Source organism: Larus michahellis, chromosome 11, assembly GCF_964199755.1.
Source record: "Larus michahellis chromosome 11, bLarMic1.1, whole genome shotgun sequence".
In the NCBI taxonomy this organism is placed as follows: domain Eukaryota; kingdom Metazoa; phylum Chordata; class Aves; order Charadriiformes; family Laridae; genus Larus; species Larus michahellis.
The window spans coordinates 9,387,541-9,405,216 of NC_133906.1; the positions used below are offsets into that span (position 1 = coordinate 9,387,541).

General features: G+C 41.6%; 1 protein-coding gene across 6 annotated transcripts in view; it reads left to right on the forward strand.

Annotated features, from left to right (window-relative positions):
• Positions 1–205: 205 nt before the first annotated feature.
• Positions 206–17,676, forward strand: part of PWWP2A (PWWP domain containing 2A) — a 53,069-nt gene continuing 35,598 nt past the window's right edge. For 4 of the 6 annotated variants that reach the window (XR_012589557.1, XR_012589558.1, XM_074604588.1 and 1 more), the window contains exons 1-2: positions 206–960; positions 13,574–14,541. Coding sequence is in view for 4 of the 6 variants with exons in the window: in XM_074604588.1 (XP_074460689.1) it covers positions 275–960; positions 13,574–14,541 (1,654 nt within the window). In the remaining 2 variants the exon portion in view is untranslated. Of the gene's footprint in view, positions 961–13,573; positions 16,410–17,676 lie in introns of those variants that run through there. The other 2 variants (XM_074604587.1, XM_074604586.1) reach the window with 2 other exon arrangements.

Here is a 17,676-nt window from a genome sequence, read left to right on the forward strand (position 1 = left end):
CCCTAATCTGTAACGGCCTGTAGATCTCTAAGCCACACCCCTTCTTCCTCTTCCCGGCTCTTCATTGAATGAAGTTCTCACTGGCCAACGAGAAGTTCCCGCTAGGCTTGACGGACTGCTCCACCCTCCAGTAGAAGTCGAAAATTGCACCGCGCCCGCCAATAGGTTGCCGGATGCGAGCCTAGGGGGTGGGCTCTCCCTCCCAGGCGGGCGGGGAAGGCCGTGGTTATCGATCCCGCTGCTGGAGGGAGGCGGCGGTGAAGCAGCAGAGAAAATGGCGGCCATGGCTGCGGAGGCGGCAGCGACTGCAGCGGTGCCGGGTGATGGGGGGGCTGGTGAAGCTGAGCCCGAGATGGAGCCTATCCCGGGAAGCGAGGCCGGCGCGGACCCTCTCCCTGCCGTCAGTGAGGCCGTGGAGTCGGTGGTGCCTGATGGGGAGGAGGCCGACGGGGGGAAGGTTGCTCCCGGCGAGGCCGAGGAGCCGCCGCCTGTGCAGCTCGCCCGGAGCCCGGCCGGGACTCGGGAGCCGGAAGCTGAGAGGACGGAGGAGCTGCCGCCCTCCGCCCCGGAGGTGGGCTCGCCTCAGGCCGAGCACCGGGGAGCGCCCAGCCCGGGGTCCGAGGAGGAGCCGCAGCCCTGCCCGCCGCCTGCTGGGCACCCTGAACTTCCCGAGGAGGAGCCGCAGCCCTGCCCGCCGGCTACTGGGGGCTCCGTGGAGCCGGAGCCCGGGGAGGAGCCGTCCCGGCCGGAGGAGGAGGAGCCGGATGCTGCTGATGCCGCCGCTGTCGAGCCCAAGTCCCCGGTGCCCGTGGCTCCGGCCGGAGGGGAGGCGGAGGCTCCGCTGCTGCCCGGCTCCGAGGTGCGGGTCACCCTGGACCACATCATCGAGGACGCCCTAGTGGTCTCGTTCCGTCTGGGAGAGAAGCTTTTTTCTGGGGTCCTCATGGACCTCTCTAAAAGGTGAGATCCCACGGGAGAGCCCTCCCTAGCCCCCGCCCAGACACGGGGCCGGCGAGCTCGCCCGGAGCCGCCCGCCCGCGCCGCCCCGCGCCTCTCTCGCCCCCGAGGGGGGCCTGGGCCCCGGTGGGCTCGCCCTGCGGCGGGGAGCGGCCTGAGCTGCGGCCGAGGGGCGCGACGGTGGCGGCCACCCCTCCCCTGCTTCGCCCTGGGGACAAGTGGCTCCTGCCCCCGGGGAGCGGAGGCAGCAGCTCATGGGCATCCTCCTCCTCGACCCCTTTTGGCAGGGGGTGGAGGGAGCGCGGCGGGGCGGGCAGGGGCCTCCGTCCCTCCCGGGGCCGAGCCCCGCACTCCCCGCCCGGCCCTGATGCCCGGCCCGGGGAGCGGGGGGTTAGCGGTGCCGGCCGCTGCCCGGCCGCCCGGTTTGTCGTGCTGCCCTCGACAAAAGTAGTCCCGAGTGGGAATTCCGAGAAAATGGGGGAGCCGGGAGCGGGGCGAGCACATGGGCACATCCTTTGGGCTCGGTTAGGATTCCCGTCGGGCCTCCAGCATCCCTGTCTGCCGGGGAAAAGGGACCTGAGCTGAAGATGTGGGCATTTATTCTAGTGTTTGTACAAACGTACAGACCCGGAGATCTGTTTTTCCTGTTGGCTTGTGTCTCGCATTGCCTAGGTAACCTTGGATTTCAGTACATGCTATTTTTCAGAGTAATGGTTTTCAAGTCAGGCTATTACAGTCCTGAAGTACAGTTATTAGTACTGATTGCTCCTTGTATGCAATGGATGGGGTGAAGCTTAATGGTTCTTAAACATCCTTTTTTTGCGGGGGGACGGGACTTTTATGTATCACAAAATAACTTAAAGCCTTACCAGACTGTGAGGTTTGCTTTTTTTCCATTTCCTTCCTATAGCAAGGGGCTCTTGGGACACCAGAAGTTATCAGTGATACTATGTATCTTATAAACACTCTAACTGCCATTTACAGGTGAAAATACCTCTTCCTCTTAGTGTTTGTTTTCTAAATGTATAAGGACTATGCAAGTAAATGAGAGACAATGAAGTTTGATCAGGGTTATTTCAAATAATTGGTATGGAGAAAATGCAGCGCTCTCTCCCCCCAGTTTAGGCTGCCTGTGTGGTTGTACATCTTTTATCACTCCCTTTTACGTTATTAGTAGCTGCTTAATGACTTCCTGTAATATCAATATTGTCAGTGCTTTCTAAAAGAAAGGTATTAGGGCCCAGCACTTTTGTCCTGGGCCTAGCTTCTTAGTTGGCTTTTGAAACAGAAGACCTTCTGTAAAACCCAAGTTCTGTATAATGTCATGGGAGTAAGTTTTACATTTGTCAGGTGTTGGGGTTTGAAATGCTAAGTTGTTATCAGTTTGTCTTTTGAAGCCAAGTTCTAAAATGTGATCTGCAAACTGTACTCGCTTCTAGTGTGAAATATTAAATGTCTCTAAGCAGGCCAGAAGCCATTACAACTTAAGTAGTAATGCTAGTTAACATCGATTCTCTTGTAGGTCTGAAGTTTACACCAGCGAAATTATATTGTTGCCATGGTTAGCAGGGTGACAAAGCACATGCTTCTCCACTGCTAGGGGTCCATATGCGTGAAGAAGGAAAATATCAGCTTCTCACTCCTGAGACAAACATCCCTTCATTTGCCTGAGGTTTTCTTGTGCACTGAGGATCCTTCTCTCACACAGCAGATCTACTGCAGCCCTTTGCAGTAAAGGTCATCTGTAGCAGGCAGACTGTCTGCTTCTTTTGCATTGTGGCATCAGTGGAAGCACGCATCTCAGTTTCCCCTGTTTTTAAGCACAGGCTTGGGGCAGGTCTTCACAGTAAGAACTGTGGACAAGTGATACATGAAGGTTTGTGCTGTTACTCCCAGATTCTCCTAGGCAGTGGAACCACTTATTTCTTTCTCTCCATTCATATGGTCTTGGACTTCCTTCAGAGGTTACATGTTACCCTGTTACATGGTAATCCAGAAGATGAAATTTAAATTCTAAAAGACAAGCTCTTCAAAGTGCCTGGACAAGAATTGAGTTTCTAGACACAAGGCCTATGATATTTGGCTGGTGACAAGTAAATATTTGCAGATGAATAGGATTTTCTGCTCAACTCTCTCAGAGCAGGAGATGCAGTGGTAAGCAAACTCTAGAAATACTCCAGGAGCTTGCTAGCTGTAAGAAACTGAAGTATTATCGGTGGACAGGTGTTACAGGAGTGCCCAAGGTTTAAATTTTATTCTAGACTTCATGAAAGCTGTCTCTACTAGCTCATTCAAGTGCATGGGAATAATCTTATAAACTTTCCTAATGCAAAGGGGATCAATATCTTTAAACTGCCAGTCCTTATTAAATAAAAGCAAAATTTTTTATTAGACTTTACTCGTTCAATAGCTTCAAAAAGTAGCTGATGTGTTCACTGCATGTGCTAATGCTGTTTTCATCATATACTTGGAAGAAAATAATTCCTAGTCCTTTTTGGATCTTAATTTCTGCTTTCCCCTCCAGGGCAATGAAGGTGATACTTCCATACACTACTAAGAAGAGTAAGTTTTAATTACTGTTTTAAGCCTGTCCACTGGACTCTTTTTAGCCTTCTCAAGTCATGTTCTGAATTACTTGAACTTCAAGGTGAAAGAAAAGCAAAAATGTCCCCATACGTTTCTGGTGTTAAAGTTGGGGGTTTTGGTGTTGGTTTTTTTTCTTTTTTTCCTAAGTCTCTTTCCATTGTTGAAATGATGCACTGACTTCGCATTTTATTCTTGTGGACTTTGATATGAAGTCAGTGTTGCTTTGTATTAAAGGTCTGCTTTCCTCTTCCTCTCCTACCCCTGTTAATAGGAGGTCCATTTAATAGTTTATAACATAAGAAAACAAGCACCTCAGTATTCAGTGGACTTTATTCAAAGTGGACTTTATTCAGTGGACTTTATTCAAAAATGGAATTTATCCATTTGTTTGAGGTAAGGAAGTATTTTCTCTGACTGTTCTAATGGCAGTCTCATGTATCTGTCAGCAGCTGCACAGGAAGCTTTGAAAATCAGCAGAAAATAGGAACCTGCATCTATTGAGTCCCAAATGAATTTCTTATGCAGTAAATCATCATTCAAAGAGGGACCTATCCCCACTTCTGTTACTCTAAAGGCTTATTGCACAAATTAAAAATGTGATCCTACTGTTAAGCTTTATTACTACTGTTGCCATTACCTTTTAAGTGCCTTATTGTGTGCTAGGATGAGGTTCTGATGCGAGTTCCTCAGTGTATACCTGATGGAGTCGTGCTGATAGGGAAGATGGGAAGTGTGGCCAACCATCAGGCAGGCACGAGAAGGCAATCCTGTCTTACTTTGTCAGAGTGGAGAGTGGAATGCTTCATGCACGACTGTAGTTAATTTTCCATGCCATTGTACAAATCGTCAGTGAAAACTTCTCGTTACGTATGGGGCTTAAATAGGGCTTGTAAGCTTGCCTGTATTCAGCATTTGACTAACACTGTGTTTGCCTAGGGTAGGTGAGATGTTAATGCCACCTGCTGGCTCAGAATTAGTGTAAAGCTTGCTCTGCACCTGGAGGAAGTAGACAGTAAGGAAATACCTGATGAGCATAGCATTTGTAAATCTCAAAATGTAGGGTTAAAAGGTCCTGGGTTAGTTTGCTTTTCTGGAGAGAGCACAATTATTTCTGCCTAAGGGGAGGAGGGGGATTAAATGTATGTTCAGTCAGGACTTGGACTTCCTATTGCTTTATCATTTGACTAAAATTTTCCTTCTAATACTACAGATGTCGTGGACCCATGTCCATCACATGTCCTATTGTCTTTTTCTCTAAGCTGTTTCCCTTTTGACTAGTGTGTGATCAAAATAATTCTTGGGAGGGGGAGGGAGAGCAAAAAGTTTTGTGACTTCAAAGCCTTGGATATCCAAAAGATGCCCAGTGTATTGCTAGTAGGCAGGTGTTTGAAATTATGTCTTAATTGGGGTTTGGTTGTGGAAGGTAAGGAAAGATTTCTGCAGCAAGGTATGCATGAACTATATGATGAAAACAAACTTTTATAGACGGCTTCAAATTCTCATAATCCTAGTGGCAGTTTTCCGTTACAGCATTCTTTCTTAGTGACTCTTGAATCCTATGCTTTTTCCAATTTATTCATCCAACTTTCTACTGCAAAGGAACAAGGGTCAATAATGAACTGTTGTGTCTCTTCCCTAGTTCATGTTGTCTTAATCTGTAGAACATCTGTTAGATTTTTAAATAATTTACATTTAGCACTTCTTGAAACTTGTGGTCTATGTATGCTTGCATTTTGTTGGTATAAACTCCAAAGGGTGAATCTAGTGTGTTGTAACCATATACAACAAGAAAGGCAGAAAGGGGGGGGAAAAAAGGTAGGCCCGAGTTGAGAAATTCAAGATCTGCTGATGTGAGACGGAAACAGAAGAAGTCTTACTTGAAAAAAATGTGGCATGTTTTTTCCTGCTCTTAAGTTCTCTTTTACTAATAACTTCATTTAATAAGTAGGGACATTTAGTCATCCTTTTCTAGGGAAAGTTTAAGATCTATAGAAGTACTGATGTTCTGTGATATATGTTCTCAATGGTGAAGAAAAGTCTGTTAGCCAGGGTTGTGCGGGGGTTGTGTTTTGTTTCATGGCTTTTTTTTTTTTATAAACTTACACTCAGTTTGCAAGGTGTTCCTACAATTCATCACCTGTTCTCTTCTGTTGTTTCTCAGATGTGTAAAGGAGTTTGGTGAAATTCTAGCATTAAAGGAATAGCCGTAACAATGCTTTGATATTTGCTTTTATCCTGAGAACACTGGAAGCATAGGTGTGATGTGAGTGTGTGTTTGTGGTTAGAAGTGTAAATTACATATACTTTGTTTGTGACTGACAGAAGTTATATTCAATGGTATAGTGTCAAATTTAGCCTCAATTAGAGGACAGGGTTGGGTCAGAAGGCCTTGTGATACTGCTTTCAACCTTAAATTTTTCTATGATTTTGTAATATTTCAGCTTCTTTATATGAAAATAGTTTCTCTTATGTCTCTCTTCTACATCCAAAACTTTGAGTGTTATTTGTGGTCACGTATCCAGTGTTTTTTGAAAGGCTTACTCATTTCCAGGTTTCCACTTGGAAAGTGAAGATGCCTAACAAAACTGGACTAGCTTTTAGGATTTTGCTGGTATAGGTATAAAGCATGTTATAACTGCTGCTTATACTGAAAACACTTGCCAACCTGCTTCTGATTTTGAGCCAGTACGAGGAGTGTGAGTTTTCCCCTTCTCAAACCAATAATCCCTAATTTTCCTAATAAGTAGGACATCTGTGAATTGTGCCTCAAAATTTCCTTTCCTAAAGTAACTGTAGTCTGCTGCTGTTCTTTGTTGGACTGTGATGCAACAGAGGATGGTTAAACTGTTCCTCCTTCTTCTGGTATGCTTTTCTGTATTCCAACAGTGTGGGTTGCCATTGCTTTCTAAGAGCAGCTTGACTTGACTTGGCTTGAAGTGTTGAGAGACAGCGGATGGAGATGGAATTTTCAGTCTGCTTGAAAGAATTTTTTTTTTCTTTACACTCATAGGGGACTGATGAATCTTGTCCATCTTGACACTGAATTGGCTTAAAGTTAATCCATTACTAAATGTTATCATTCTTTTCCATGTGTCTTGGGTCTGTCTGGTATGTGGATGATATCGAAGTGTGTATTCAAGGTATTTTATCTTAATCGTAAAGCTTTGCAATTGTGTAGCACTTCCAAATACATCAGCAAAGCACCTATTTTAAAATGCAACCGACTTGAAACTAGTAATGCCAACATGTAAAAAACTAAAAGATAATTTCAGTTTTAATAGACCTTCAGCTTTAATAAGCATGCTGGTAGAATTGTGGTAGTAGGAAGCCTAAACAAAGCATTCTGTCTTTTAAAGTTTACTTTTATATCCTTGATAGAACTCCAAGTTACAGAAAACTGAAAGAAATTCTGTGAATTCACTTGTCAATCCTTTCCAATGAAAAGGTGAGGGGTACCTTCCCACTTCTGTGGGGGGAAAAGCAGTGATCAGGGGACCACCTGTGTACTCCTCACAGCTTAGAGATTCTTCTGTCTCTACAGTGGATAATTCTTCAAAGTCTGCATCAACATCCTGACTACATGGACTTCTGTGATTCAGTTTCCTGGAAGCTGAAGTGTTTCAAAGGGCTTCTAACTCCATGGAGAGGTGGACTGTAAGCTAATACAGTCTGTGGTGTATTTGCATATAGTTTGTTGTCCATTAGCTGGTTTCCACTTGTGCAGTGATTGCAGTAGGAGACCCAGGTGACAGTGGCTAGGAATGATTAAAATCAGCTGCTGCCTTGGATACTTCTGACCAGCTTTCTTGAGATACTCTTTCAGACTCAATTCTACACATAGCCTGCTCTTGTCTTTTCCTCTGCCTTGAAAGTGCCAGAAACAAGAGCTTCGATTTCAGGCAACTGTATCTGCTTAAAAAACACTAAACTTAATATTGATTAGTAAAACTCTATGAGTATGTAAGCTTTCCTACTAGTTTGCTTAGATGTTGGTTCTTGCATATTACTTCATTTGAACTATCGTATCTCTAACCAAACTTTTCTTGGTGATGAGAGTTTATGAATAGGCAACATCTATTCTTGATGATGTGTTATTTCCAGAGAGTCACTTACACTGCAGTCTTTTGCCATATTTTTGGAGCTCTAAATTAAATATGCATTTTCTAGTCTGTTTAGCCTAGTGTTACATTGCTCAGGAGGTGAGCAATCCATCGAGTTGATAGTTTGGCTTCTATGTATGCTTTTTTCAGTAAGGTGCCTGCTGCTTAAAGCAGTGTGTTCCATGTCATGCCTTATCAAACCAGGTAAATCGTGTATTAAAAATAGGTTATTTCATGACGTGTGTTCAAAACACAGATTATTTTGAGAAGTTCTGAAATACTAAGTGTTCAAATAGCTATGATCTAATAGTATATTACATTGAATATTATAATTTAAACCCTCAGTTTAGATACAAGCATGAAATATACTTAGTTCTAAATTATTTCAGCATATTATTATACTCCCAGCATTCAGAGTCTTTGAACTTTTATCCATGCAATAAAAATTGCTTCAGTTTTTGCTTGTCGTGGCTTTTGCAAGATGCTATGGATGATATTGAGTACAGGAGCAACACATAAAAAGGTTATCGGAGATTCCTGTAGTCTGACTTAATGGCGAAGATGAGTTTTGATCACAGTCATTTACAACAGACTTGATTTAACGCGTCACAACACAGTAAGTTACTTGATGAGGTTGATTCAGTGTGTTTGCAGACAAATGTGAAATACTTCTGAGCTGGTTCAGTGGGTTCTTTCCTTTGGCCTTTCTTGGCAGAACAAGGTGCTCTTTCATTTTTGTTTCTTTTAATAGAGAAGTAAAAGTTAGACATTGGAGGCTAAAGAGGAGAGCTTAAGACTTTACATGGTAATGTAAAAACACTTTGCCCCAGGATGTGTTGTTTAGATGTTTATGTATATACAGTTATGAACTTAAATGGGATTTGTTCCTTATCTCGTGTTAATTTTTTAAAAAGATACTCTTGAACTGTGCTGTGTATTGCGTACAAATTGAGTAGTAGTATGTAGTCATAGTAGTAATTCTGCTATAGAATTTAGATTTGAAAAAAGTGTTTACTTCACTTGAAGTACTTAAGTTTATACATCTGTAATACAAATCTATATGGCCTTAAGTGACAGGCTTCTAGGTTTGATACCCAGACCAGCTTTTACATAATCACAAAAGATACCATGGCTACCTATTCATTACCTTGCAGTTGACAAACTGTGGAAATAAAACCTGACTATTCTTATCATATTTCTGTCTCTGCATACCCATGCCAATGGAAAGTTCTTCCCAGCGTAAAGATCACTGGACTGCTGGAATTGATCTCATCTGCCCCGTTAGTCTCTTATTTAAATATAGTTCCTGATATTCCTGTTGCTATATTTGTCTTTAATGCATATGTATGTTGAAGTGATGCGTATAGTGGAAATATTATTAGGTCCTACTGATTGCTCTAGTTATTTGTAAAACTTCTTGGAGATGAGTTTCTTACGATGGGTCTCAACCATCATTTTTTTTAGAGGTGCCTTTTCAAAGCAAAAAAGAGCCAGGACAGCTTTACAGGAGAGGAAGCTGGCAAAATGGAAAACTGGTTCTAATTTTGAATAGGTATGAAGCAGTAGTGCACCGCTTTCCAGAATTGCCTTAAATTAGGTTGAAATACTTATTTCTTACCTTAGTTATTCCAACAGTTCAATTTTAGGTCCTCCATCAACAAATCGTTCTATTCCTTCAAGCGATGGTCTGAGGTAGAATGTTATGTATGAGTGGGCTGTACAATGACCAGTTGGAACTTGCACAAATGTTTTTTTTTTCTTTTTTTTTTTTTAAGCAAACAATAATGGGAGTAAGTGTTCCCAAGAATAGCCTTTTCTGGAGGAAAGTGATATTACAGTAGGACAAGAGATACTTGGGGTCAATATATTAAAAAAATCTAGTTTGTTAGAATAAAGGCAAGGCAGTTCCTTATAGTACTTAAACATGCAACATGTGACAAACAAAATATGTAGGTAGTATCACTGATGTAGCATAACTGAAATGGTTTATTTTAAGAGCCCAGTCATTGACTGGCATGTGGATCAATAAATGTCATGATACAACTGAGTTATGTTGCTTGGATTTTTTAATCTTTTTTTACATGGTAGCCTTTTAGTCCATATTCATCTCATGGCCCAAATGCTTGCTCTTGCAACCTTTATGTCTAACCTACATACACGTGGCACTCCTAGACATTTTAAATGTGTAGGTGGTGTAATTGTACAAGAAGCACTTGTCTTCAAGGTCCACTGACTAGATGTATGAAAATAGGGCTTGAAAATCTAGTATGTGCAGTAAACACTCGTGTTCACTGTTGAAGTAATTAGATGCTGTGTTATGCCTTGTCTTGAATAGGTTTGTTAAAATCACATCTTCATTCTGCTTCTCTTAAGAAAAATATGCGATTCCATTTTGCCTTCACTCTCTTCTTATCTGGTTCTTTGTCTTCTTTGTGTGTATCATTTACTGTTTCATTCCTGAGTTTTTCTGCCATTGTTCTCTCTTGTTAATTTTCATATCATTCTTCCAAGCTGCAAAGCTGGAGAACTTTATTCACCAAGGAGGAAACAAAGATGATATAAAACCTGAATGTTTATGGGCACTACCTGCCATTGGATGGGGCCAAAGAGAAGACACCATACATTCAGGCGTTGGAAGTAATATTCTGTCTCTGGGCTTACCAAATTTATCTTGTACTTCAGGTGGACTAGTCATGTCTTTATGTATTGACACGCCATTTACAGCAATAGTGTCTTCGTTTGCTCTTACATAACTGGCACAAGACAATATCCCTGAATGTTCTCTAATTCTGCAATTCATTAATTTTTGGGTAGACAGAGGCAGAAGATTCTAGTTCGTTTATTAAAACAGTACCTTTTGTGAGACAGACTCTAACTTCAGAGATTCAGTCTGGATTGGGTCTGTGTCTTACTAAACCAGGTTTGCATCTTAGATTAAAATTCCACTTTGGCTGTCCTGTGCTTCCGCTGCTTGGCCTGTGTATTACGCAAATGCTTGAAAGAAAGGATAGTCTAAGGTGCAGTATTAATCGTCGGTGCTTTCATAGGCTCAGTCATATGCTGAGCTTTCCATTAGGCTTTTTTATGCATTTTGAGTGCTAATCACGCTGACTTTGCTTGTGAGGCAGTAGAATGAAAATCAAGGAAAAGAGAGATGAAGTACTTAAATGTGATGCTTCTGGAGAACTTCCTCTTCATCCACTTCTTCCTTGGTCACTGCTAATCATGCTTCATGTCCTAACATGGAGCAGCATAAATGTATTCTAGAAGAGAGGCTTTTGATTTGTACTGTAGAAATGTCTTGTGAGGGTCTGGGAAATGCAGTTCCCGAGACAGTGAAAAGAATTGTAAATGATGTTCTTCTGCATGGGTTTTGCCCATTCGATATCACACTCCTGTCTAGTCCTACTTTTGTGGTATTTGTCTGGGACTGAAATTTGCACAGGAGAGATCTTGTCTTGCCCAGGAGTTCTGGTTCTCAACTCTTACAGTAAATTAACTTTTCCCCAAATCATGTAATCTTTATCAGGTGGTGAAAGATGAGATCTGGATCTTACTGCTCTTGCAGCTGAAGTTCCTGATGCAAGTAACACTGAAAATATTGCTAATTTAATTATTGTCAGCTGATGGTTTCTTTTAAAGCCCTACTTGGAATTTAATAATTTACTCATAATCCTTAGTGGAAGGAAAAGTGTTTGTGGAAAAGCAACTTTACACTTGGTGGGCTTCTGGAACCTTAGGGGACTTAAAGCTTAGTTATGACTGAGTCCGTTGTGGTTTAATGCCAGGCTGTAGGCTGGAGAAATGCCTGTATCAGCTGCTAAATGTTTATAATTCATTGTAGCCCTCACTAGCGCAGTAGACTATTTAGTTACACTGCTCACTTCTGGAGGGATGTGTGGTGTTCAATGGGAGTGTGCCCAAACCTCAGAAATGAACTTTTGTGGGGTGGTAGGGTATTTTGTGGCAAAGAGCGCCCATCAGCTCATGGATGAGGACAGAACTGCTCTACCTGCCCACCTGGCCTCCTGTCTCTATCTCCAGCATTCAAAGGTATGAAGGTAACAGTACCTAGGTGCAGGGTAACAAGGGTGTCTGTGTTGATACTAAACTGTAAATTGTCACGTGTTCAACTTCCCTTCTTTTTTATGACGACAAAGTTGGTTGCCCCTTGCTTAGGTTGTCTGCTGTTTCTGTTCTCCTTTTGTAATGAAGTGCAAACTGTGTGGCTAATTTAATCTTGATTGGATGGGTTGCTTGCTTGCTTCACTAGCAATTTTTAAGCGTAAAAAGAGGCTTAACAGATAAGCAAAAGGATAAACACATGATGGCTTTTATTGATGACTGTAAAGAATCTTCTAACATGTTTCTTCAAAACCAATTTTGAAGAAATAAAGCCAACATATAGGCACTTGTATGAACTGTGTGTTTCTTGCAGGAGTGTGAATGGAAAATAGGCGGGTATTCAGCATTTATCTTCAGTTGAGAGGCAGCTGTAGATTGTAAATAAACTTGAGTTCAATCAGTTAAGAGGATGTTGCAGTTGAGCAGCTGCAGTGCAACATGAACTAGCGCTAACCTGAGGACAGGTCTTCATTCTCTTGGCGGGTGGGGTGTGGGCTGGGATAAACATAAATTGTGTTTGTTTACTGATTCGAATTGGATCACAACCTTGTCTATCGTGTTGTTACTGAATTAAGGCCAAACTATTAAAATACCGTCTAATCTAGTGTGTGCATGGGAGGTGGCGTCAGGAAGAGCTCCAAAGGAGTGACCAGCCTCTGTGTAAGGCTAGTGCCTTGGCCTGGGAGGTTGGGGAGCGGGACGGAAGGAAGGTTGAACAAGCTTTCACAACCCTCCTGCCCTGTTCTGGGGGTTGAAAGATACGTTGTTGTGAAATGAATGTGTTTATCCTTTGATTACTTGTCAGGAAAAGGCAAGCATAATGCCTTGCAAACTGATAAAATGTTTCCCTTAATGCCACTCTTTGCAAGAAAGTATTGGTTACCTATTAGGCAACATGCTACTTCTGTTTCTACAGGGAAGTTGAGCCAATGCCCGAGTGGGACTGGGATTTTTCATTCTAGTCTCTCACAGCTGGTCGGGGTGGTGAGAAGTGCTGTGGCTGCCAAATGGGGCCTCAGAGATCTAGAGTGGTCTGCAGAAAAGTAGGCAAAGGTTTAAAATATTGTTTGCTCACAAAACGGGGGAATAGTTTGTACTGTGTTGAAATAAGGGTAGTTTTGCTGGAAGAAACTCAAACTAATAGGCTAGCAAGCTTGTTAGTTTGGAACTAGATGATCTTTAAGATCCCTTCCAACCCAGACTATTCTATGATTCTAAGTTTTAGGCTGTAGTGCGTTAGATGACCAAGTGCTAATCTCTCGTGGGTGAAGAATGGTGGCAATCTCTGTTCGATGGAAGTATTTATGCAGTACATATTTCCCTTAAATAAATCTGAAACATGTTTGGCTATCCTAAGATAAACATCCTAAGATTTTGTGCTATCCTAAGAATGGAAGAATTTTCTGAAAGTTGCTGAAGATGCCTTCTTCACATAAGTTGACTTGGTATGGATGAATTGACTTGATGAGATGAGTGTGTAGTTTGTATGTTTTAGCATTTTCTAAAAGTACAAAGTTAATTCTTCCACTTCTGTCTCTAGGTGATATTTTTTGTTATATTTTCAGGGCATCTTGTTGATGAAAGAGAAACTGATAGTAAGCAGAGCTGTGTATTTCATGTTCTCTGACTTGGTTTTGGTGTCTTGCTTTTTCAAAGCTTATAAGGCTAGATATGAAGCTTTAATTTTCCTGGGACTCATGTCTTTCAAATGATGGCTACATGTTGTGGGCAGGTTGTCAAATGCTTTTTAATAAATGCAGCAAAAGATCCCTCAAACCTTTAATTTTTTTTTATTTCTCTTTAAGGTTTGGACCCCATGGAATCCCTGTGACCATATTTCCTAAAAGGGAATACAAGGATAAACCCGAAGCCATGCAGCTCCAAAGTAAACCATTCCAAGATGAGGCACAGATGAAGTGTGAATCAAATGCTGCAGTCCCTGATGACTCTTCTCTCACGCAGCCATCAGAACCTAGCATAGCTAAAAGCCTATGGACTTCGAAACCACCTCCTCTCTTTCACGAGGGAGCACCATATCCTCCTCCTTTGTTTATCAGGGACACATATAACCAGTCAATACCTCAGCCTCCGCCCCGGAAAATTAAGCGGCCCAAGCGTAAAATGTACAGGGAGGAACCCACTTCTATAATGAATGCTATCAAACTACGACCCCGGCAGGTCTTATGTGACAAGTGCAAAAACAGTGTTGTTGCAGAAAAAAAGGAAATAAAAAAAGGTGGCAATGCAAGTGACTCTTCAAAATACGAGGATAATAAAAAACGAAGAAATGAGAGTGTGACTACTGTGAATAAAAAACTTAAGACTGACCATAAAGTGGATGGAAAAAGCCAAAATGAAAGCCAGAAAAGGAATGCTGTGGTCAAGGTTTCAAATATTGCCCACAGCAGAAGCAGAGTGGTTAAAGTTTCTGCACAAGCAAATACTTCAAAAGCGCAGTTAAATACAAAAAAAGTTCTCCAGAGCAAAAACATGGATCATGCGAAAGCTCGGGAAGTCTTGAAAATGGCCAAAGAAAAGGCACAAAAGAAGCAGAGTGCAACCTCCTCTTCCAAAAATGCACATTCAAAGGTCCACTTCACGCGGCGTCTTCAGAACACCAGCTCAGGTTCCCTCCCACCCCGATTGCGTTTAAAGCCACAAAGGTATCGGAATGAAGAAAATGACTCTTCTCTCAAGACAGGACTTGAGAAAATACGGAGTGGCAAGATGGCAACTAAGCCCCAGTCTCGCTGCTCCTCCACCCGCTCAGCAGGTGAGGCCCCTTCAGAAAATCAGAGCCCCTCAAAAGGCCCTGAAGAGGCCAGCAGTGAGGTTCAGGACACGAGTGAAGTGCATGTAACTGTTGATCAGGATGAACACCAGACATTGGGCAAGAGAGGCAGCAAAAGCAATATAACGGTTTACATGACCCTTAATCAAAAGAAATCTGACTCTTCCAGTGCATCAGTTTGTAGTAGTGATAGCACAGATGATTTGAAATCTACCAACTCTGAGTGTAGCTCTACTGAAAGCTTTGATTTTCCTCCAGGCAGCATGCATGCACCTTCCTCCTCCTCCTCCTCTTCAAAGGAAGAGAAAAAGCTCAGTAATTCCTTGAAAACGGAAGTCTTTTCCAAAAACGTCTCTAAATGTGTCACACCAGATGGCAGGACCGTATGTGTAGGGGACATTGTTTGGGCCAAGATTTATGGCTTCCCTTGGTGGCCAGCCCGTATTCTTACCATAACTGTGAGCCGGAAAGATAATGGCCTTTTAGTCCGACAGGAGGCTCGTATCTCGTGGTTTGGCTCCACAACAACATCTTTTCTTGCTCTTGCACAACTATCCCCCTTTTTAGAAAGCTTCCAGTTGCGCTTTAATAAGAAGAGAAAGGGTCTTTACCGCAAGGCCGTCACAGAGGCAGCTAAGGCTGCTAAGCAGCTGACTCCCGAGGTTCGGGCCCTGCTGACACAGTTTGAAACGTGAACATGGACAGTAAGGTAGGCAAGAAATCTGGAGGCTCCACAAAATTCATAGCCTAGTTAGAGAACTACCATGAAGGACTTGCCAAGTCAGAAGTTGCACTCGGTTGACTGCTCTTTTTATACTAAAGTTGTTCCATTTGTAGCGGTTTCTTGACAGTTAAGCAAATTGAACATGCAATCAAAATTAGCCTAAAGTGAGGACTTCAGTATTTTTCAAGTGAGAATTTTTTTTAAAGGAAAAAAAAACCTCCTCAAACACCCAATGCATAGGAGCCATAGCCTCAGCTGAAAGGCAGCTTATTTGCAGGGAATTTTTTAGTAGTTTCTACCCAGTATATAACTAGTTGCTGTGTGGCAAAGGGTTAACACAAGGGATGAAAGTAGTAGCTGTGACTTTTTTTTTTTTTTAGGTGGCCCATCAGGGAAGTGTAGATATGTAAGCCTTGTCTAAATGGTCTTTAAAGATTATTTTAAAAAGTCTCTAATGTATTTAATCTGGCCAGTGCAAATTGGTTCAAATCATGCTTAAACGTCTTCAGGAGGCATGCCCCGATCCACACAGGCCAGTTTAAATGGCATTAGAAGACGTGCTGAAATTTTAAGGAAGAAGAATCATGTAGCTTAAAGACCAGGTTAAATGGGGTTTTATCGTAGTGACCACTTAAACACTCAGCCTTTCTATGCACATGGGGGCACAAATATAACACTTCAGGGTCTGAGAAGCTGAGAGGGATGCCTATAGCTCTAAGACAAAGCTGAGAAGTCGCTCAGTATTTGGGATCAAGGGCTGTTAATGCTGCATAGGTGTGTATCGTAACTTCTGGTCTTTCTTCCTGAAGAAATCTTTCAGGCCGTTTGCCTGGAGGTTTAGATTAAGAGAGGCTTTGTTTTGAATGTGTAAATAATTGATTGCTGAAATTGGTCAGATTTTCTCCTGACTGGTTGTTCCTAAATTCTTAGGATACGTCCTAGTAAATTACACTTTGTGAATTGTCAGATGTGTAATTGTTGCATTTTTGGATGTATCTAACTTCATTTTTTTTTTAATATTTCCGTTTAAGGTATCTGTTTGCAGGTCAGAAAATGAGAATATGTAATTGTGTAATGCTCTGAAATGTAAAAAAACAAACTGTAAATAAAATTGACTAAATCTGAATTATTTGTGTGTGTTTCTCAAAAAGCTTTGAAAAAAAACCCAGGATGTTAGAGTACTTCATATGTATGCCGTATTTAGAGGACACCCTTTAAAAAAGTAAATTGTCCTTTCGCACGCATTCTTAAAGATAACTGCTTGATGTAAAGTACTATTGGTATACTTCAGTCTTAATTTTGAGATTAAGCAATTATCTGTCCCTTTTGTTTCAAAACTAGCTCTGTAGAGGGCTTTCTGCAAAGTTTATCAAATTTTTCCCTTAATGAGATTTTGTTCCATATATTTCAATACTGTGGATAATGTCACTTATACAGTGGGGAAATGTTTTCAGTTTTCTCCATCTATCAAAACCTAATAAGACCCACTCTCCACTGTTACTTCAGCTTTTCTTGCATGTCTTTTGCTCAATGTTGGGGCATTTTCATGCAACTGACTTGACATTTTTTTTCTTCTAGTTTTGGTCCTTATCTGACCATGTGAATTACTGTCTCTTCTCCAACCCACTCCTGTTTCAGCCTTGCAATACCTTGTGAAGAATCTCTCAGTGTTCATCCCAAAGCAGTTTTCATCCTGTTTTTTCCATAATTGCCCATGTAGGCAATCATGACAGATGTTAAAAAAAAAATAAATAAATAAAAAAAAATTTAAGCTCAGGCTGAAGTTAGATTTTTTTTTTTAACAGACATCAAAATGGGGGTAAGGATTTAATCATCAAACCCTTAAAATCTTTTTAAGTTAAGATTAAATTTCATATGTTCATGAAAGTGTCTGGTCTTTCAAAATCATTGTTTCTTTTTAACTTTTTAAATTATTCTGTTGTGCCCACAGAACTATTGGAAGTCTAAAGTGTCAAATACATGGGTAAATTTTCTTCAACTTTACGGTAATCTCTGTTAGGTGCTAATTAAGCTTCCAAATATACCAGCTTTACCTTGGCATTATAACAGTTATCAAAAACCCCCACTGGTCAATGCTTTTTGAATGTGATAAACACACAATAAATTTCATAATGTGAAAAAAAAAATTTAAAAAATCCTGTTTCACTTCTCTGTATTCTTTCCTGCAAACAGAAACAGTTGCTCTATTGAAGTAGATAAGCCGTACTTTGTTATTAAAGCAGACAGCTTTTTGAAGTCAAGAACACATACAACGTGGTTTGGATGTCTATACTAGTTCCTTGAGGTTTAGAAGCTCAAGCGAACTGGTTATAAGTTAGTTGTTTTAAGCCAAGTAGTGGTGAAATAAATATTTACACTGTTAATTTTTCTTT